The sequence below is a fragment of the Mastacembelus armatus genome, chromosome 2 (assembly GCF_900324485.2).
Source record: "Mastacembelus armatus chromosome 2, fMasArm1.2, whole genome shotgun sequence".
NCBI lineage: Eukaryota > Metazoa > Chordata > Actinopteri > Synbranchiformes > Mastacembelidae > Mastacembelus > Mastacembelus armatus.
Genome location: NC_046634.1, coordinates 4,065,132 through 4,087,710, shown reverse-complemented (window position 1 = coordinate 4,087,710; position 22,579 = coordinate 4,065,132). Strand labels below are relative to the sequence as shown.

Here is a 22,579-nt window from a genome sequence, read left to right as displayed (position 1 = left end):
CAGTCTTAGTGGAATGATATTTCCTGAAACCAGATTGAAAAGCCTCAAGATCAGGAATAGCACCAGTTTCTAAGCACTGAATCAAAAGATATGGTCCCACCACATCCAAAACTTGTTTAAGAAAGAATGGAGGGATCACATCAGATGAAGAGCCAGATGATTTAAGATGACTTAAAACAGCAGTGCAGCTAGGAGGAGTTGAAGGGTCAAACAAAGCAGGATTTATCCCCATTCTCAAGGCATTTATCTTATTTACAAAATACTTGAGAAAGTCATCACATGATAGCGAAGACACTTCTGTAGTTGAGCGAGTGGGGGGATTAACAGTGGCATTGATAATGTTAAAGAGAGTTTTTGGCTTATGACTGTTTTTATTTAGAATTTCAGTGAAATACCTGGATTTTGCTGTTTTTACAGCTTCCTGATATTGCGTTAATGAGTCTCTTAGCATTTGCAATGAGACCTGGAGTCTGTCCTTTTTCCATTTTCGCTCAAATCTTCTACAGATTTTCCTAAGAGAACGAGTGGTATCATCTAACCATGGCTCAGATCTTGGGTTACGATGATTCGTCTTTAAAGGTGCCACTACATCAAGGACTTGCGCACAGGTGGAATTAAACCTAAAAAGAAGCTCTTCAGCACTCAAGTCACAGTTAAAATCATCCATTTGTAACGACACTTCACTAAACAGTGAGGAGAAGGCTTCTCTGGTAGTTGGGGTAATAAGCCAAGACCGGCGAGAAAAGGAAATCGGCTTGGATGCTTTACACAAAGATGGAAGTGTGAACATAACATTCTTATGATCAGAGAAACTATTTTCACACACCTCTAAGTCACACAGAGAGAGACCGTATGTTAACACTAAATCAAGTATATGACCATGCTGATGAGTGGGTACATTGACTAGAGAGTTAGATCAAACGCATTTAAAAGATTAATTAATTCCTTCGCTAAGAAATCAGCAGCACAGCAGACATGAACATTGAACTCTCCTAAAATTACGAGTTGTTCATATTTCAGAATGAAATCCCCCAGAAAGTCTGCAAAGTCCATTAAAAAAGTCCTTATTGTGTTTTGGTGGACGATAAATCAGTGCAACGGGAAGAGGCTTGGCTCCCCCGTCTTCCATGTCGTCTCCTGCGCCTTCTCACCAGTAGGGAGCATGGTGGTAGTGCATGATTAAGGAGTTTATTTAAAATTACCTCCAGGTTCAGAAGAGAGTATCGATCATAGGTTAGGGCCGATGAGGCACACTGTGGAAAACATAATATAAAACAAGTAAAAACAGACGAGCTCAGCACTGTACTGAGCGACAGACAGCAAGCCAACCACAAGGGCGCTATCTTGAGATCCACAACCTCACATAAAAAGGATAGCAGGTGGGCGCCACATAAGGTTAGCTAAAATGTTTTTTGCATTTACTTAAGCCTTATGTTTCCCAACCTGAGACACAGCTTTGGGTCAAATAACCTTTTTTTTTTATTATCAATTTGATCAAAATGTCAGTTTCCTCAAAAAATGTCACTTCAAAAATTTCCTCCTATGAACTTCCCAAACCAAGCGAGTTAGGGTTAAATGGGTTAGGAATGAACTCCACTGTGTCGTTCAGTGGAAACCAATATGATGCCAAACATCAGCTGCACCATCCTAAGCTGGGGCTTTTTATTGCTTCTGAGAGTTACAGTGTAAAGAGTATTATAAAGGCATACAGTAGAGATTATGCCACTAATCTGTTCCAACAACCACACTCGTCATTGATTATTAAAGGCCCAATCTATAATCCAAAAGCACACAGAGGAGATGGCTGGCTCCAGAAACGCTCCTGTATCCTCCTGCATTGATGATAATAAGTCTGCAATATACTTAGATGTAAATAGTAAAATGCTGATGGTTCAGCCTCTAATCATATCCTTTAATAAAGGCAATGACTATAGTATTAGCAACATTTCTACACTTTAGGGCTTTGGGAATGTCAGACAGTGAGAACTGCTGCAGCTGAGCTTCAACCTTTTCAGTCAATAGAGATTAGAATAACAAACAACACCTGAGTATGATCAATAATACTGAACCAAATGATGTCCCTATGACATTAAAGTTCAAATCAGTATTAATTATATTGACAAAATTACAGGCCAGGATGTCGTCAGAAGACAAATCAGCCATCAATAATGAACTGAAGGTCGGCTGAGCAGAGAAAGCAAAGACATACAAAAGTGGGTTTTACAGAAAATGACTATCATAACAGCAGAGTAGAATAAAGTTAAATCTGATGTTGATATGAAACACAAAAACTAGATAGCAGGCGATCATGCTTTCTCTTCTCTTTTGTAGCTTTTATTTATTTATACACATAATTATTCACACTGTAATGATAGAATAAAGACGCTCTTCTAGGATGGATTCCCCTTGTTAGGAAGACATGCTTTCACTGGTTGCTGATGAAGAAGGGATCCCTGTCACAATTAATATCACACTACCTTTCAGCAGCCTATTTTATTATGACATAGTCCTATCATTTGCTGGAACATGAGACACCTCTGGGTGCCAAAGTCTAAATCCTGGCATCCATTTTTGCTCTCCAGACACCTGTAGTGCTGATATCTCCACACGGTCCAATCTGTCCTTTTTCATTTTTCTCCATTAATCTCCCAGCCTAGTAATTTAGTTTTCATTTGTTCATCAAGTTGCAGGCTCGTGAATGCCAAACCGATGTAGCAATCTCCGCTGAGACCCCAGCCAGATGACTGTTCAGCACTCTGCATATTTTTTTCCACAGACTGGAAGCCTGGGGACAGATTAGACTAACCGCAATTACAGGACAACAGTGAAGAGGAGGATTTTCTTCGTTTGTTGTGGACCTGGGCTAACCCGGACTAGTATCTGTGCACCTGGTCTGTCCCTCCTGGACTTCACTCAATTAGTGAAGATCCTTTATTGCCCCTGTGTCTCCCATTCACCAGCCCGTGTGTGCTCTCACCTTTACTGAAGATGGCAAACATCCACAGCACAGCAGAGACAATCCTTTTATCATTGTCTTTCTTTTTCTGTCTCTCTCTGCCTCTTGGATTTTTTTGACTGCAAACAGTTACGGTTATCAAAAATAGATACGTTCAATGATTTCTGCAGCACCTGGGAAAACACAAAATCTCAGCTTGCCACTTTTGACAACAGCTGACTGGGTTGAAAGCTGTGGAAAAGATAAGAAGAAAACTAACATCAATTGCATGTGACAATTTTATTTTAAAAAAGGAATTTTTTCTATTTCTGTCCTAAAAATAATCACTGTTGACCCTTGCAATCATTTTATAAAAAGCAGCATTTTCTGCATAACATATGAAACATCACTGACTGCTGAGAGTTGACAAAAGAGCCGGTTTTCACTGTCTTTCATAAACTACAACACTACAATGGCTTATCACGTTTTCTTGGCCATGAAGAACTGACTCCACCTGACACTTTATCATGACACACAAACCCTCATAAAATTGAAGTAAACAGAAACTACAGATAACATGAATAGGGAACGTAAATTTACCGCACAGCCTGCAGCAGAAAGCCAGAGGGGATTTATGGACAAGGGTGGTGACATGCAGTGACGCTATAGGGTGTTTATGTCTGGTGTTCGCTTCTGCATTCTATTGTTGGAGACTTGATATCACACACAGGTATAATAACACAACAGAAAAGCCAGGTCAGCCAGGGCCATGGACGAGCAGATAGATACGCAATATTTTATCATGCTTCTGACTTGCTGTGCATAGTAGATAAATAATACTGACTGATTAGCTGTTTTCATGTTTTCCAAATGGGTATCATGCCACATCATTTCACTGACATAACTGTCTTGATATTTAGTTGACCTAAATACTCTGCATCTCCAACTAAAACGAAGATAAAAACCTGAGACACCTTCTTTACTGACTGCATACTGTGTAAATTAACTTAACACTACCTAAAATCTGTATAAGACATGATTAACTGTTGAGCTCAAATTTTAGTCCACAGTACATCACCCGACTTCTTACCATTTCAAAAACAGATTCAAGACAGTTACACAAGTGTTTTTACCATATACCCATGGGCTTTCATAATGAGAAACAAAACACCAGCTCCATAAAACCACAGGCGGCAGTTAACTACTGAGCCAGAGAGTAAGGTAGGAAAGGATAAACAAGGCACAATGAACTAAAAAAAAAGAAAATATGGAGCATAAATTTATGTAAAAGTTCAAGCAATAAAGCGAGTTAATAAAATGAAAAAAAAAAATAGATTAAGAATAAGGGGTAATAAAGACTTCTGTAATTTTCGAAGTGTTATTTAAAGGAAAAGACCAAATTAACAAATCCAAAGTTTGGAAAAGGAGTCCTATTAGCTGACAATCCCTGAGCGAACAAATCTCTAAGTAGGGAGGTGGAAGTTAAGAACGGCAAAGTTCATGCAGCCCGAGGTCTTATATTGTTTCATTGCTTTGTGAACTCATGTACAGCTGGGTATCATCAGCAAAGTAGCTGATTATTTGTGGCCATAAATAATGGGACCCTGAGAAGTTGCTTCTCAGGGTCCTCCTCAGAAGACCCACTGACAAAGTAAAACAAAAAAAAACAGGAGGTACAAGGCAGCTGGCTTCAGCAACTACATCACAGATCCGGACCATTTTATGTTCATGGCCAAGGTCTAATCTAGATCAATTAAATTTAATAGTGTCCTGTTACCATAATTAACAGCAATTTTAAGTGAAATCCCAGGATATTTTTTTAACAGCCTATATTAAAAAATCTAAAGTATGTGGCTTCAGACTTGGATTACCCTTAAAGAGAAAACTTTAAGGAGCCTGGTTCAGATCACATCAAGTCGGCAATCAGAGACTAGCAATGTGAGACGCAGTCTTCATTATACCACAGGCTCTGTGTCATGGGCTTAATGTTACATTTGTTTAATTGTCTCTAATTAATTAGCATTAAAAGATTTAACAAGGGTGTGCTTGGTAATCAGTACTAATCAATCAATCACACTGATAACATGATGAGCATTCATGTTTAAAATATTAACAATGGCAAAATCAAAACCTACACAGAAAGCTTCAGTTTCAGTGAAGACATCTTTGAATCCAGTTTGGGACACTTTTCTTTGGCATGTTATAAATATTTGTTAGCTACTTCCATGCAGGTCAGTAAAGGACTAGTTGCATGGTTCAATAAAACACCACAATCCCAGCTAATTCAGACTGGCTGAGTACAGTCTCTCTGAATGATGTGGAAAAGTATTAAGACTGGCACTGAAACCTGCTATAACTTAACAGCAAGTTAGGATCACCAGCAGGTCAAGACTTCTGGGAGGCTGCTCAATGTTAGCAAATACTGCCTGGCCTGCTATTATAGAGTCCTGGCTGTTCTCATCAGCATTCACTTTGGGGAGCACCTGCTGCAGAGGTGGATGCTCCACGAGTTATTGGATTGCTAATCTCTTCCTGGGAGGCCTTTTCAGCCAAGCGGACAGATGAGGGTGGAAAAGGCAATAAGCTATCTACAGGGAGCAGCTGATGATAAACTTGAATGAGAAAGCAGCAACAAGGATAGCGGGGCAGGAGGAGGAGTGAAAAATGTATGTCCATATACATGGGGAAGGATGGCTGTCTGACATGCTAGGACACACCTGCCTCCACAGACAGAGTTATTGCTTTTACTTGAAGACCAGTCCAGCTTTCTGCCTTAATAGATCATAGCGCTCGATAAAGTGAGGGGAGGGGGTGAATCTGGACTCGCCATCTACACTGTGTGCTTCCTATAGCCTGAGCTGATTTCCAGCACCACTGATTGCTCTCCTAATGGTGATGAATGCACAGGAGATTTCAGGTCTACTGCCAAACATGCAGTGATGGAAGGGAGCAATAACTCAACATCATGGGACACTTCCACTGTGAGCAGGCTCAACATCGCACATCAAGGAAACACTAAAATAAGTCACAGTAGCCAAATAAAAGAGACAGGCTTACAATTTTAGCTGATAAGACAGAATGTGACGCATACATTAATAAATCATATCTCTAATATAATTTTTTCACCAAATTTAGGGGCAAAGACTACAACATGACTGATCCTGTGACTGACAAATACAATGTGAGCTGACAATTATCTGAAAGTCAACAGAAAATGGATCTTTCGTCGTTGACATGAAATTTATTGTGCAAAATTTCTCCTCTCAGAATAAAGTGTAATCGACTCTTAATTTAGCGCCATCATCAGGTCGGTGTTTATATTCTCCAACACTTTGGTTTGCTACAACAAAACATGCAAATCTAATGACATTCCCAACAACTGTACATTGTATATAGTGTTAATTATGTCAACATGCTAACTTGCTAAACAGATGGTGAACATGGTAAATACTGTCAATCAAAAACACTTGCAAAGAAGAAGGAGCAGCTTGATATTAATCAAGCGCAGACTTTATTCCATGAAATGACCTTTTGACAAAGAGAACTCCACAATGGTGTGTCTCAAAAGGACAATTACAATAAATTAAATCTTGCAGGACTCATTACACAACATGCTCGTACATCCTTCAGTCTTGCACACATACTATAGTAAATAATATAATCTATGGTGGATTTTCCCACATAGAAGCCATGGAGCAATGAGATTAACACGCTGCTATCAACTACAATGAACAGCAGACCCCAGGCTTATTACAGACGTACCTGTAGGTGTCCCAGAAAGCTTTATATACATTATGATGTGGCTAGTTTTGTCCTTTAAGCTCTGAAGAAGGTGCGCTGGCGCTGAAATGTCAGCTTATGGAATAAAGTCTGCACCGCATTGCCGTCCAAGTGCTCCAGCCTCTTTACAACTATTTGCTTATTTGTTACCTGCAGCTATTGAGCAGTTGAACATTAGCTACACATAAGAGAGTAAATCTTACATCTGCTAAATGTCAAAGTTAGTATTGTTATGAGCATTTAGCTCAAAGTACTGCTGTATTGAAGTACAGCTTCAAAAGAGCTGGCTACAGACTCTTAGTCTGGTTTCATCAATACACTTGCCTCGAATTATGAGAGGTTCTACTGTAGTAATGTTATTATGCCTGGCCCATGCACAGTCACACTCCACTCTACAGCCCCCATGATGTTTCCTGTGTACAGTGATACAGCCAGAAAAGCCAAATGATTCAGCCAAGATGAGGTTTGAATCAGGGACTCCTTGACTGATGACTTTAATAATTAAGATTTAAAGAGGATATTGTAGTCAACACATCATCATTGAGATGATAGATTAACAGAGAAGCTTTTCATAACTAGTGTGTGATTGGTAAACTACAGCTTGTTGCCATTAAACTCTTCTATGTGTCCTATTTGCCATGCAAGGGAGGGAACTGTGTACTTGGCTTTGAACCTGCAGGACTATTGTGGCATCTTAAGGCATCACAGCACATCAAACACATCTCAAGGCCTGTGGGGAGTCAAAGTGGTGACAGAGCAAACTCCAAAGAAGGACTATGATCCTCTGGTTCATTACACATGATATGTTTATATATGAGTGTGACTGGGCGAAACAGTAATGGCAGCAGCAAACAGATTACGGTGACATGCTCACCTGCCTTCCCTCTGTATTATATCAGGTGAATGTGTCTTTTAATAAGGCAGGTTGTGCTGGCAATAACAATTCCATGGTGAGGGTGCATTAATGATATATCACCTGAATTACATAACTCGGCAACAAATTTTCCCCAAAGAAGATTGTCATCAGAAAGGTCACCAGGTGTCCATGACTGAGCCAACACTGCTGCTCCCCCAGGCAGGATGGATGACGACTGCAGCAAACAAATGACAAATGATCCAAATATCAAGACCTGCAGAGCTAGTAAGCAGGAGAACATCCAATCACTGCATATCCACCTGAAGAAAAAGGAATTATTTTCTGTTTCTGCAGTGATATGACAAATTATCACAAAGTATTCTGACAGCTTTTCTTCCACATCATTGCACTTTCCTTGTTTTGTTGCTTTCAGGTGCAATCAGGATTCTCATTCGCATTCCAGCTTTCACTGTTTTGCTGCAAACCGTCAGTATAAAGGGAAATTCAATATGTGGGACTTTCTAACTAGATTGCAATTCAAACTAATTATTACAGAAGAATAATGTGCTACACTTACATCAGAGGCTTGTGGATAATCCATCAACAGACACAATAATGCATCAATATCAGCAAACACAAACTAACGCATTATTTCAACAAACAGCACACTGGAACTCCTGAAATTCTTCTATACGTCCATGAAACAAATAGCAAATGTAAACAGTGTAAATACATATCTGTAATGGAGATATAATAAATATGTATGGCCACTCTTGTGTAAGTGAAACCCATAGAGTCTGGAGCTGATTAAATATGAAAAATCATCCAAAGAATGTAATTAAATGCATTGTGAAAAATGCATGTAGTTCACATATTAGAAAGGACACAATGTGCATCTCACCAGAACACACACTAGCCTGGGCCTGCTACTTTATTTTTTCTCTGAAGACAACTAGACAAACAGGCCTGAAGTAGTCTAAGCAGATACAAGGATCTTTAGAGCTACAGCACCAAACAAGTGATTTATCATTTCCAGATCACAGCACTCGTGTTACAAAGCATGGATGCACTCAAAGACACACCTGAGAGATCAATACAGAGCACACGAGAACGAGACAGAGGAAAACACAATTTTAAATAAAGTGTACACTATTGCAGAGTAGTCAGTCAAAATGGGACAGACAGCATTATCAGCATCCTTTAGAAATGGAGCACACAAAGTGTCCCAGGGACTTGCTGAAGATTGTAATTCAGCAATCATGTCCTTTGGATTATATAAATCAGCAGCCTCTAGCTTATTCAGCAGGGCAGGGGGATCGTGATGCGGATAGAGGTCACCAGTGCCATCACCCGATCTGGGGTCTGTTTTGTTTTTCTTAAATAAAATATTCACAAAATATATGGGAGGCTTCTATATCTCAGTGGTGTGGACAGAATTGATTCTTGGGAGAATTTCACTTATCCAACCACCAGGAGGGACAGGAGGAGGAGAGGGACAGGAGGCGTCCTGGTGGCCACTGACTGGCTGGGGAGCAGGTTCTTCCAATCTGTGGTACAAACTGTTACAACTGTTTAACAGTAACAACGTCCAAACATTTAAAGGCAGACCTGTGCTCAGAGAGGAATCAAATCTCACCAAACGTAAGTGTGTGCTGCTTGCCGGGAGAACAAAAAGCAAAAAAAAGAAACACCCTGACTGTCTGAGAATAAACACGCTCCAAGAAATAATTACACCAAACAAACCTCAAATGTTTTGCCTCTATCCCCATGTCTTCATGGGGCGCCTGGGGGGAAGAACCGTTTTTTGTTTTTACCCATGTGCCACTACGAGAGTACAGTCAAACAAATAAACTATGTCTGGTGCAATAAATAAAAGAGAAATATAGTGTGAACACTTCAAATATTGTTTTTCATTTGTCAGTGTTTCTGCCACATGGGCCACTGTGGTCTGTGTGATCAGGTCTACTGGTGTTTTGTTTTCCTCATGTCCCTCTAGGGCAGCCACGTTTCCAATTTGCTGATTAATCACTCAGTCTAAAAAAATGTCAGAAAATGATAAAAAGTGGCTGTTACAGTTTCCCACAGCCCAAGGTGATGTCTGTAAAATGCTTACTCAAAACCTAAAGATGTTCAGTTTATTAAAAAAGCAGCAAATATCCACATTTGAAAAGCTGGGGGTGGTGAATTTTTGGCATTTTTGTTTGAGAAATGAGTTAAGTGACTGATAGATTACCAGCCAATTGTTTCAGCTCTATGCACCACATATTTTTGCTGTCTTAAAGTCCAAGGGAATATTTTATTTTTAAGTGACTGAACTAATGCAGGGAGAGAGTCCACTTTTCTTAAAGCACTCCAATTTACAAAAATACAGGAAACGGTACAGGAGCGGAATAGGTGCTGAATAACCACATTCAATATCATTCAGCTTAACTTGTTACCTGTTGAATCCTCCTCACTGTTGTTCCCAGGCATGAAAATGAATAAATGAGATTAAACTTTGAGAACATAGTACAAATATTAACAGTCGTATATTTCCTGTAATCATGGATGCTGTAAGGGCAAACAAGAGGTCACAAAGAGGAAGAACAGACTGAAGAGCAGCTTTAGAATTCATTCAGTCTTCCTTCACTTTTTGTACACTTTATTGTGTTGTTTTTAGACGGTTTGCAAACTTATCAAAAATCTAAATCTGAAAAATCTCTCAATTATAAAAGTATTCAGATCCGTAGCTCAGGAGTTAGTAGAAGCCCTGTTGGCTCTGAAATTACAGCTTCCAGTCTTACTGGCTGAGTCTCTGCAAGCTTTGCACTCTGGATTTGTGCAGTTTATCTCATTCTTCCAGCAGATGCTCACAAGCTCCAAGAGACTGGGATGGAAAAGTCTGGATTTCCATCTTCACATCACACCACAGATGCTCTGTGGGGTTTAAATCTGCACTTTGGATGGGCGACTCAAGGACAGTCAGAGACTTGTCCTGAAGCCCTTTCACTGTTATCTTGGCTGTTTGCTTCAGGTTATTGTGGTGCTGAGCCATCAGCCCATGCAGTGTGATCTCCAGGAGCTTACTGTAAACATACAAATGTGTGTGTCTTTCTAAACTAGGTCCAATCAATTCAATGAAGTTCTGGTGACATATCAGGGGAAATAACTAAACCAATTTTAAAAATTGAGTGTAGACAATTTTACCTATTAAAAATGAAATCGAAATTAAAAAAAAGGGAGTGAAAGAGTCTGAATACACATAATATACTTAAACCTAACAAAGCTTTGGTAAGAGTGCAAATCTTAGGTTAAACATTTCATCAGCTTGCTTTTACATGAAAAGACACTGGATGTTCCTACTGCAACACTTGAGTCACTTTTAAATGGATTTCTTTACTGTGCAAGAATCTTAAAATGGCAGATCAAGTCTTTATTAATTTCAGTGTGTTGAAGCGATAACAGGACCCAAATCAGATCTAGATAGCAATCACAGCAGATCTTTAAATCCCTGTGCATCAAATTTTATTAACTATGCAAGAAGGCATGAAAATTAGCACTGAAACAATTAGGCCTAGTTATTAAAAAAAGAAACTATTTTAATAATTATTAATTAAAAAAATATATATATATAAACAAATAAGCCAAAAATTCGCACTTTGAAGATATGCTGCCTTTTAAGCTTATAGTATATCATAGTAAAGTGAATATCTTTGGGTTTTTGACTGTTGGGATAAAACCATGAAAGACCAGATGAAAATTTTACTTTCTTGGCATCGGTAATAAAGAAAGACCTAACATTTAGTTTTAGCTTTCGTTCCATCCCTTATGAATGTTTCAGGGAGTAATTCATACTTTTGCGACGTTCACTGCTGAAGAAAAAATCCTCAACGTGAGTACCGGCAGTGAATTCCCAATTTACTCTCAAACTTCTGTGAGAGGTTCCAACAAAGTGAAGCACTGCTTCTTTGTTTCAAACAGCAAAAGCTTCACATGTACAAATCTTCAGGGAATATAAACCTGTGAATTCAAGCTTGTGGACACAGTAACCTGCTGCAGCTTGCTTTAATCAACACCAGCGGGCAGAGCTGATAAGAGACCCAACCCTCAAATGTTGATAGGAAGCATCTGTTAGATCCAGGAGGTCAGCTCAGAAAGTATATTCTCCACTGTACATCTGTCAAATGATGTAAATATACTGTTTCTCTAGTTACAGGTGAGAGTGGAGGCAGTTAACAAGACCAGCTGGGATAAGATGGGGGATAAAATCGCTTCACATTTAATCTGCCTGCCCTCAAAATCAATGTAGTAGACATCATTCTGAGAAGCAAATGTCAAATTTACATGCAGTCCTCAAAGGACAAAGAAGCTTAAACACGCATCTAGTGTATCAAACATACCTGAAATAATTAGTGCTGCATCTAGTTAGGCTAAGATTAATGATGTTCTGTATGGTGTTTGTGCACTCATAATAGTGGATACTCCTATAATTAGGCCTAGGAGTCAAACACATGACTATTCAAATGGGTTAGTCGGGTCCACAGAGGAATGTGTGCTCATTGAGAGCAGATGCTGATTGAAATCAATAGTGCATGCAGGAAGATATTAATATCACCTACAGAATTACACCAAAACATGTGCAAAATGTGGTACACACAGCCTGTGAAAACAAAATCAAATATCTCCCTGTGTAGTGACTGTTTTTAATTAATTTAGCTGAAGAGCTAAAAACAGCATGACTTTGACTCTTCATCCTATTTCCCCCGAACCCTGCTGCATATAAATATCAGTAAGGAACCATGTTGGGCTTCCATAAAGAGGATTAGAGTGAGGATGGGGGAATCAGACAAAAAAATTATAATGCCCTTACTCAGACACTAACATCTGCCGGCAGAATGGAAAGTCATAGTGGGAGCACAATGCTACTGTCCAACATGTCTCCAAAAGTGTTTTTCTTCTAATTGGGAAAAACAGCCTTCTTATTGGAGCATGAATTTTTTAAGGGATGGTTTTGAAATGTGCTTCATAAGCCACAGGGTTTCCAAATGTGCTCAACATAATGGACTGCATAAACTTTCAATTCAGAACCTCAAAATTAGACTCACGAGGTATCCATGCGGCAGCAGAGATAAGGGCGAAGCATGCCCTAACACACAGCTTCCTGGTATTATGTCAAGAAATTCAGTGCTGTCGGGTAGAGTTACAGTACACCTGGAGATGACAGACAGGGTCCTCACCTCTCTGTTCCCCCCATTATTTGACCACTTCAATGAAAATCCAATCATCTACTTGACTGAGGGGAACCAGGGGACATCAATAGTCACAGTGGCCACCTTGGCCAGAAAAAAAAAAAAAAACAAAAAAAAAACAGGGCTAGGAGATTACTCATCCATGACAAGTGTGGTGGCGGAGGGGGCTCGGCAGCCTTTCCTTGCGTGTGGAAATGGAACGGTAACGGCAGCCAACATGCGACCACAGCTGGTAGAGTATGAGATAACAGGATGCGGGGGCGAGGCATGAAGCTAGCACAGCATCCTCTCCCTCCTTGTGATACAGAACAAGCTGCCATGACCCATAGAGCTGTGCAACTCAGCCCTTAAATAAGACTCCTCCAACAAACTCAGCCAATCGCTGTTTTTTCCCCCCCTCATCAATCTGAAATGCACCACCACTGAGGACGTGGGCCAGCCTTTTAACATTCTGCTGGTTTGAGTTCTTCAGTGAAACAAGGGATGACAACAGCCAGGTAAGCATTTTGAATAATAATCAGGTCCTGTCATTCCTTATCAGTCGTCATTTTTGTAAACAAAAACAGGAAAATGGATGACACCACATTATTCAGTTTCTCCTTGGCTATGTCATTACAGTAATACCACTGTGGTACCACATGCATGTTCTTATGTTTTTTGTTTTATTCATGTCCCATGCTGATGGCTGGTGGTTAAAAAGCAGTATGATCACGCTATGGCGTCGTCATATTTGAATCTATCATCTGTGCCTTCGGAATCATACGCAGAACCGGGGACATGCACGGCTTAGCTCCGGCCAACGAGATTATCAAATGATCCAATAAACTCTGGACGGCAGTCACAGACACGATCACAACGTGCTCGGCTCGACAGATGAAACACAGAGCCGCCTGTGCTGCTTTCCAAAGCCTACCCCACAGAGACAGAGAGCAGCACTGCAAGAGAGAGGGCAAGAGAAGGGGCCAGTGTGGATGAACAGCACAGGTCAGAACACATCAGTGTGAAAACCAGTGAATGCCCTCAGAGAAAGAGAAGAATCAGAGAGAAATCCTACAACAGCAGCACAAAACTCAAGACCTTATAAAAGATGACAGCCTTATAAGTTACAGCCTCCTCCGATCAGTGATTACAGCACAGCCAGACAGTAATAAAACCTAATGCACTGTAAATTATGAGTTGTTGCACAGAAACCATTAATTCTACATGAAAACAGAGGAATGGGCACTGCTGTCCTCCACTGGTTTTTCTTGCTCATGTTACACTGAACAATTTGGTCATTAATTATTCAGAAAGAAGGTCAAGTGAATAGCAACAACACAAGACCTGACTGATCCCTAAGGGAAGTGGTCTTTAAAAAAATTTGAGAAAATCATCTAATTGATATTTCTGATTAATACTGAGCATCCTACTTAAATTCCAATTATCTGCAGTAAATGAAATTACAGGCCTGTATTTGTCATTGGCCATTAAACAAGACTGCACCAATTCTAATCACAAACTCATCTTCTTTCTAACTGAGCTGACTAAGAATCACTGCTGAGGGGGCCAGTCTGAGCATATTTTGATGGCTCAAAATCCAAACTCTTCCTTATTTAAACTTTACCGGGTTTTGCCTGCTTGAGTTGCAGTGGTGCTCTCCTTCTCTACAGCCTGGCTCTGCTATGCAAGTGTCTCCATAAGGTAGTAAAAATTGGAGTGTGTGAATATGGCAAATGATTTTGTTGATCGTGTTCTGACACCCAGACTGGCCAACCGCGTGGGTTTCCTAAACCCCTACGATAACAAATCTGTTACCTCTCCTCTTTTATGATGACAACAAAATTCAGCTAGCAGCTCCACAGCTCCGGCCAGCGGAGAGTGCTGCGCTCGCCAGTTAAAATGAGAAACGTCACAGGCAGCAGGTCAGTAGCAGCTGCTGTCAGTGATTAACATTCATTTCCTAAGTAACTTGATGACAAGCTGAAATAAAACCCAGCTGTTGTTGGGTTTGTGTGCTCTGTGTAAACCCACTCAGCCAAAGACTGTTTATGAAGTAAAAGAATCATCACTCCTGCAGCACTGCTGTACAACCACACTTGTCTCTGGGGATCACAGCTTCATCTGAAGACACGAGCTCTGGGAAGCTTGCGTCAGCAATTTATTTACTACAGTTTCAAAGACTCTACAATGAACTGGTGACACAAGCAATCATCCGAAATTCAATAAAATAAGAAATAAACATGATAGATCAGCTCGTACAATACTAAAGGTCTTGATTCACAACTATTAAAGCCATCAGATTAAGATGCTGATTTGATGTGAATCAAAGTAGGAGATTCTTGAATCGTAAGATGAGAAGATGAGTGTACTCACTGCATTGAACTCTAAAGGATCAGTATTTGTTGTCATTTTTCACAAATCCATCCACAGGCTGGTTTAGCTCGTCCATCTGTGCTGTGGACCTCCACTGCTGTCTGAAATCAAATTAAAAACACACAATTAAACCACAGTGCAGCACTGAGTTCCATACTAAATGTATGGGATGACTCTCATACAGATTGTTTAACTGGACTAAAGCCAGCAGTTTGGTTCTTGAGGATATGCTGCCAGCACATTTCCCACTGTGTATATGAAGCATGTTGTCAGTGTTTCTGTCAGTTAAGCAGCACAGCACCCACCTGGCTGCAAAACAGAAGTTCAGGTCCTCAAAAGGCTTTGGAACAACATTGGCATGTGCTGTTCTGCATATTGTACAGTTGATAAAAAAAAATATTCAGCCTTGAATATTTCAAAGGCTTTTTTCTGTGATGCTCAATATGCATAGAAAGGGTTGCCATTTATTTTTATTTGCTCTCCATCATTTCTGATCATTCCCAGGCAGACAAACAGAGCCCGGTAGTCCATGAAGATTTGGGCGTATGTGTGATTGCGGCCGTGCCCTTTACTCAGCAGCAGAGAAACTGGCATCTCTTTCTCCTCTCTGTGACAGAGGAATGTTGATGCAAAATCCATGATAAAACACAAAATCAAAGAGCCCTGACAGGGGGGAGAAAGGCATTTTCAACATTAACTAAAAGTCTTCACAAAGCAGCAGTTTCCTCTGTGAAAACAGCAGTGACATTTGACAAGCAGAGCTGTACACTTGAAAGAGGTATGTTCCCCGAGGCCACCAAAATGCCAGAGCACATGGTAACAAATAGCAACTCACAAACTGACACATATTCCCTTTAAACTGTGTTGACAAGCAGCAGAGTCAAAACGCACGTTGAGATGGTGAAGGAGATAATAAGTTGGTCTGTAACACACTTTTCTCTTCTGTTCTTTACAAACTCCATTCATCACTGTCATGTATGGTTTGTCTTATCGCGCAGCGTCGGGTTGCACCATAAATCCAATCACTTCCACAAATATGATGTAATTAGGAGAGAGTCATTTCAGCCCCAAAACAATGACAACAAAATAAGCCTTCAGTTTCCCCACCCCGCACCATGAGTGAGAATGGCATCATATTATTTAGTGTATATTTCAGCTCAATCCTGCGTGTCACATTCAGCCAATACCTCAGGCAGGCAGAACGCCTCCACACATACAACCCCCACACCAGGGTCAAATTAGTTAAATCAGGCCTATTTGCTGCCCCCCCCAGGGGCCTCCTCTCTCAAGATGTCAATCACATGCAGTTCACAGCACAGCTCATCTACAGATGCAAAGGCTGTAAGCCACTACTCAACACTTTAATAGTGATTTACTACTAAACAGCAATTAAAAACAAAGGGCCCTCACAGGAAACTGGAAAGGCTCAGTGTTGCAGCAGTAACTGACTGATCCACGCTCATTGCTGTAATCATGTGTGTAATATGAAAGGCCTGTAGTACTGCAAGTTATTTACCTGAGGTGGTGTAAACACCTGGAAACTGTTAAAGCTTAACCAAACAGTGGCTTTACAGTCATTTTGCAGGCTGCCAAGAAACCCAGAACCAGTCCCCAAACTAGACCTCTGAACCCACGTTCATCACTGTCCATATGTCATTTCTGAAATTAGATGAAAGTTTTTTGGTTTTTTTTGTTAGGTTTTTTTACACCTCCCTTATATTTGTACAATATCACTATCTGGCCACACGCCAGCACACAGGCTCAAACGAGAGAATTTGGCAGGGCCGCTCGTATTAACGACCCAGGCAGCGCAGTAAGTTGAAAATCACTGTGCTCACACAAGAGATGGGCTTGGCTTCTCCCGGTTTAACACTGCACAGGCAGAACGGTGTCAGGGCGCATTGATGTTACCACTTCAAGGAGTGCTGTAATTCCAACAAGAGGATCAGTCCTGTAGGGGAGAGATGCGTCTGAGTCTGTGACATTATGTTTCAAAGCAACTGTCAAAATAAATCTCTTGAAATGGATTTTTGGAGGCTTAGGCACAGCGAGCAGAGACACTGGCTGTGAATTGTTGTTATGACCCCTTGACTGCAAGGGAAAAATCCCACTGAGCCGCTTGGCACAAAAGGGTTATTCCATTTTTACTGTCCTTTTCGCTCCCTTGGAGTGGTGAGGCAGTTTGTGACAGGGATGAAACAGCGTGGTGACACTCGTCGCTTAATGCAATAAAACAGATTTTACTAGTTCATCTTAAGTGAGGAGGATTAGAGCCAGATAAATCATTGTGCTTGATACCAGGCTATAAACTGCGCAGTATTATGAAATGCACAATACTCTCATCTGCTTATTTGGATTTATCCAGTGTCTTCACTGCTGTTTCTCTCGCACACATGTAAACGCCTCGACATCACTGAGGCTACTCTGGATTTAAACAGCGAGTAAGTTGCACAACAGCCAGCAGGTCCAAACACCTCTCCCCCCCGTCCCCTCACGCAGACCAGCTGAAATGAATTCAAGTTTGAAACTCCTGTGTCGGAGCCTCACATGCCAGAAAAACAGCAGAGGACAAGAAATAACTCACACCGAGGGGTCAACCCGAGGGTTCAGAGACAAAACAGGACCGCTCAGTTAATTTGACTTCCAAACACACGGGCCGAACCGCAGCGCATCAGCCAACCGCATCGCCGCAAAACACAACATCTTCTGCATGTTTGCAAACACCTACTCGGTTTGTCCCGTCGTCACAACTCGTCCTCCACGCCGAGCTCCATCCGCTCCTCACCGCGCGGCTTCGTCCTCTGCCCGGCGTCTTGCGCCTCACGCTCCTGGAGAGGGCGGCGGAGGAGAGGAGCCGACCAATCAGCGGCCGCCTGACGGGGAGGGGGACCGCAGCCGGTAATGCCCCGACCGTGAGAGAGGAATAGGACGCTGCTTTGTCTAAGAGACCGACTGCTTGTCGTGCCTGAGTGATCTGATGGCATCCGGGCAAAAATAAAGCCACTTCCCAGTCCAGCGGCGCGGCCCCTAGTCTGAAAGGACAGGTTCACAGTCCCAGGCTCATTAACACATGTTGGTTTGCATATGAAAGACTGCAATCATCCTGGGAGCAGTGGGTCGAGTTGACTGGCCAACCAACCGCAAATAAAACATCATGTTCTTATTAGCTGATGCGCTCATTTAAACAGAAACCCCTGTGAAACACAGCACAGACCTCAGCATACAGCTGAACCACAAACACTAGTTTTACTGTTCCTGTACCTACTGTACCAACTGACTGAATATGTGCTGTATGTGGATTTATCAGACATTATGAGCATGGACAGTGACGCACCTTTGCTGGACGCTGCAAAAGAAACCATTAAATAATAAGCTAAAACCTTAGAAACATAAGCAGGATAGTTGAAAGTTTAGGACAGTTGTCTGGGAATTACTTTAAAAGTAGTATAGTGTCTGTGTCTATGTAAGTGCTCCCTTGTGGTGAAGTAAAATACAGCTGCTAATGAGGGCAGGAGCTCTGCTTCAGTGCTCTGAAAACAAAGGTCGACACTCTAATGATGGTAATGGAAACTCTAGGCAGTGTTATCAGCAGCAAACCCCTGGGCCATCAGGGTACTTGATGTGTCTAACTCCGAGTTCTGAGGCATCATCCAAAGACTGCTCCCCTGACTTAACACCGCTGCACTCATGATGCACTTCATGAAAAAACACTGTCAGTGTCAATGTGTCCCTCAGCCAGGCCGATAAACCACAAATCTGCTCTCCCACTGCAAAATGGAACACAATATGCTGAATACTCAACAGCAGCACACTGGACAGTGCAATAATCTGTTACTTAGCCGATCTGATTGGAATGGTCAGTTGTCTGCATTTCCGAAAATGCATAAAAAGGCATCTACTTTGGACTGTCAATGAAAACAGTAGAGGAAAAAAAATAGCCCAATTAAGAAGATGCCAAACAGTGTTTCAGGAAAGGCTGCTGAATTATTGAATCCACAACAGTGTTTCCCCAACTTAAAGGAAATGTCAGCACAATGTACTGTAGTACAGCCCACACAGAATTTATAAAGCCATCACTATCTCAACACTAAAGTACATTTCCTTTCTCTCGTGTAATTAACACTGCAGTATATTCTCTTTGCAGCCAATTAGCCCACGTGTTCAAGCTGTAACTGACAAGGGGCTAAAAAAATCTGTCAAAGGTGACAAAAGCCACGTAATGGAAAATCTGTAACTCCTACAACCGGCCTGTTCTATCAGTGAAAATCGATATGCCTTTCGCCAAAGAGATCTCAGCTGGACTGTGTTATCTAGGTAGGCTATACATCAAACTACCCAGCCACACAAAGGGGATCCGGCTAAGCACTATTACTGTTCTGGCTTGTGTTTGCACTTAGTGATTAAAAAGTCATATATTGTCGAGTTCATGAAGTTTTATTTCAAGCAGAAGCCATAATAGAAATGAAAAAAGGGAAAACCTCTTTATTCAGACACAAAAGAAAGCTGACAGCCATTTGTTGAAAGAAAAACACAGTTTGTAAAGATACTGCAATATTTGAAAATATAGCCCTGTTTAGATCAGTCAGCAAATCCATAGATATGCATACTAAGTAGCATACAAGAACATATATCCACTTTTGTGCACACCAGGTGCATTCAATCTGCATCAAACAAAGCTAGATACTAAATAAAAGAGCAGAAATATGATTTTAAAACTCAGTACAAAAACACTTTTCAATCAGACACTTTTAAATCAGAGCAGTTCATCTCTCCATGGACATACGTAATTACATGTAGTCAAGAGTGCCTGGTTATAAGCTGGATGGGCTGAATTCAAGAGTTGTCGCTGTCGTCGTCATCATAGTGTCTATTCCTCTTGATCTGTTCCTCCACTGTCAGAGTGTCATCATCCCCTGCCCACAGAGACGTGCCGTCCATGCCTGTGTTGTAGTTTGTAGCAAAGCTGTCACTGCTCTCATCTTTTCCCCTCACATCTCCCGCTTTATCTGTGCTTTCTCTCGCCTCCATCCCAAAATCCAAAAGGTCATCCAACGCCGACACCAGAGGCGTCTCCCCGGCAGATTGACTGAAGATGTCGGATTTGAAATCAGATAGCAGGCTGGAGCTGCTAGTACTTAGGCCGGCGAAAATGTCCTCGAGGAAGCTTGATGTGCTAATCTTTGGCTCGGTGGCCTTGTTTCTGAAAGGGAACTCTCCCTCAGCTGTCTCTGTAAAGAAATGTGTGTCTGAATAGCAGTCTGTGGCTTCAGTACATTTGGCACCCACTGGCACAAAGGCGTCATCTCCCTGTGCCAATTGCAGCACTTCACTTGGCATCCATTTTGATTCTTCACAGCAATCAGCTTGGAAGAAGACTGCTCTATCTGTCGCAAAGAGTGACTGATTCTCCCCATCCTCATTAAGCCCTTGAAATACGATTCCATGGTCAAGCAGTGTCTGGCTGTTATTATTATTGTTGGAGTTTGCATTCAGTGTCTGTCCTGCCGTTGCCTCCTCATCTATTAATGTGACCTTTACCGCCTCTTCACAGTTTGTGCTGTCATTATTTTCCTTATCTATCTCCTCCTGGCATTCCTTCTCACCTGCTGCACCTTCTAGCTGTTCCTCATGTCCATTTGCTTTCACCACCTCCTCCTTTTCATTGCTTTTCTTCTCTGGCACTTTCATGCTTTCCACAGCTCCAGCATCTTTCCTTGGACTTTGTTGTTTCTCTTCCACTCCAGGCTGTACTTCAGAGTCCATTTCAGAAGCCACTTGTGCCCCAGCCTCAGACTCACTGTTCGACACTTTAGTTTCTCGAGTGTGAGTAACACTCACTTGCTCAGTGACTGATACGGGGGAGGCTGGAGTTTCTGACTCTGCGGGAGTCTCTTCAGGCATTTTCACATTCTTTGTTAAAGATGCACTCTCCGGCACTTTGTCCTTTTCCTGGGGCCCATTTTGTATTTGAGCTGTGGGAATATAAGTTTCTTTTAATGAAGCCTTCGTAGTCTGATTCAGGTGGTCGTTTTCCTGTGAAGAGCCCTCCTTAGGGGGCCATGATGGCTTAACCAACTTCAACTCCTCTTCAACAGTGAAGGATTTCTTTGGAGAATCTGTTTGTGGAGGCCACACTACAGAAATCTTATTTGCGGGCGTTCTGTTTTCCTCCACTGGTTTGCTTATGTCATTATCCGGAGTAACCAATGTGCTCTGAGCTGTGGAATATTTAGAATCCATTACTTTCTTTTGAGGCAATGGCGATTTGATTTTTGTCTTTTCAGCTGAGTTCTGCTGGTTCTTATTACCCCATAGTTCTTTATGTGGTTTCTGTCCAAATCCCTCATCGTAATTTCCTTTGGATTTGAACAGTTGCTTGTAGTGTGGCTTGCAGTACATTCGTCCATGGAGAGAGGCGTAGTTGCCAAGACTATTGAAAGAACAAAGAAAACATAAGGTTAAAACAGTGCAAAAGAAACAATAACGATGTTTTTTGTTCTGTGAAATAGTTTTACCTTAGTTTGCCTCTGCAATGTTCACAGCGAAAGCAGTTTTTATGGAAGTTCTGTTTGTCTGCGATCAGTGATTCCATGGGGTATACCCTCTTCTGACACCCCTTGCACAGTTCGGACTCTGGAATTCGAATTTTCTGCAAAAAGGAGGTAACAGTTTATTTTACAAAACTGTGATTTTCTTTCTGTTTCCAAGGAAACATAATTTGGTTCTAATTATAAGGAAAATGGAGATGTTGAACTGTTACAGTTAGACCCAGTCTAACTACCAATATGGCAAAAAATCTGCAAACTTAATCATGGATGTCAGTTACAAAAACATCTACTTTATAGTGTAGCTAACCTTAGTCACCATTAGTTGGTCATACCAGGCCGAGTGTAGCTGCAGCAGCAAAATACTTGAGTGTGTGAAACTGAGTGAGTGTATGTATCTATTCTATGAATAGTTTAGACAAAAATAAAGATAAAAACATCTGAAAGTTTAGTAGTGTTATAGGTGGTTACAGCAAACAAAATAAAACTGCTGTTATTAAGTGTATCAACAACACGTCAAACCTTCTAGGTGTTAGAAAATGCCAAGTAGAAAAATGCACTATAATTAGTGTCAGTGTTCGAAGTGCACTGTCGCTACATTAAGTGACTTGTCTGAAGGATTGAGTGATTTTTATAATCATCAAAAAACTGTTCAAATCTATTTACAGTACCTCACCATTGCTTTATTTTGGAATTCACTTCATAAGCATAAACTAAAAGGCAGGACCTTATCTTCAGCTGAGGGATACCAGTAAAAAAGAATTAAAAGCTGTGTTTTCTTCCTGCTGGAGACATTTCCAGCAGTTCTCGGCAGTCTGTCAGTGAAAGCAGCACTACACAGTCAGGCAAAAGAAATATTAGTTCAATATGTTAGTATCATTGC

The 22,579-nt window shown here is 41.2% G+C and overlaps 2 protein-coding genes across 6 annotated transcripts in view; both read right to left on the bottom strand.

Annotated features, from left to right (window-relative positions):
• LOC113127516 (beta-1,3-galactosyltransferase 1-like) overlaps positions 1 to 17,983 on the bottom strand; it is a 77,187-nt gene extending 59,204 nt beyond the window's left edge. For all 3 annotated transcript variants that reach the window (XR_003295435.1, XM_026302194.1, XM_026302193.1), the window contains exons 1-2: positions 17,880 to 17,983; positions 15,152 to 15,252 (exon numbers count right to left, since the gene is read on the bottom strand). The gene's annotated coding sequence lies outside the window, so the exon portion shown is untranslated. The remainder of the gene's footprint in view (positions 1 to 15,151; positions 15,253 to 17,879) is intronic.
• A 3,694-nt stretch (positions 17,984 to 21,677) lies between these two features.
• The window catches only part of xirp2a (xin actin binding repeat containing 2a), a 41,448-nt gene continuing 40,546 nt past the window's right edge, over positions 21,678 to 22,579 (bottom strand). For all 3 annotated transcript variants that reach the window (XM_026302090.2, XM_026302089.1, XM_026302091.1), the window contains one exon: positions 21,678 to 21,800. In XM_026302090.2, coding sequence (XP_026157875.1) covers positions 21,706 to 21,800 — 95 coding nt within the window. In that variant the 3' untranslated portion in view covers positions 21,678 to 21,705. The remainder of the gene's footprint in view (positions 21,801 to 22,579) is intronic.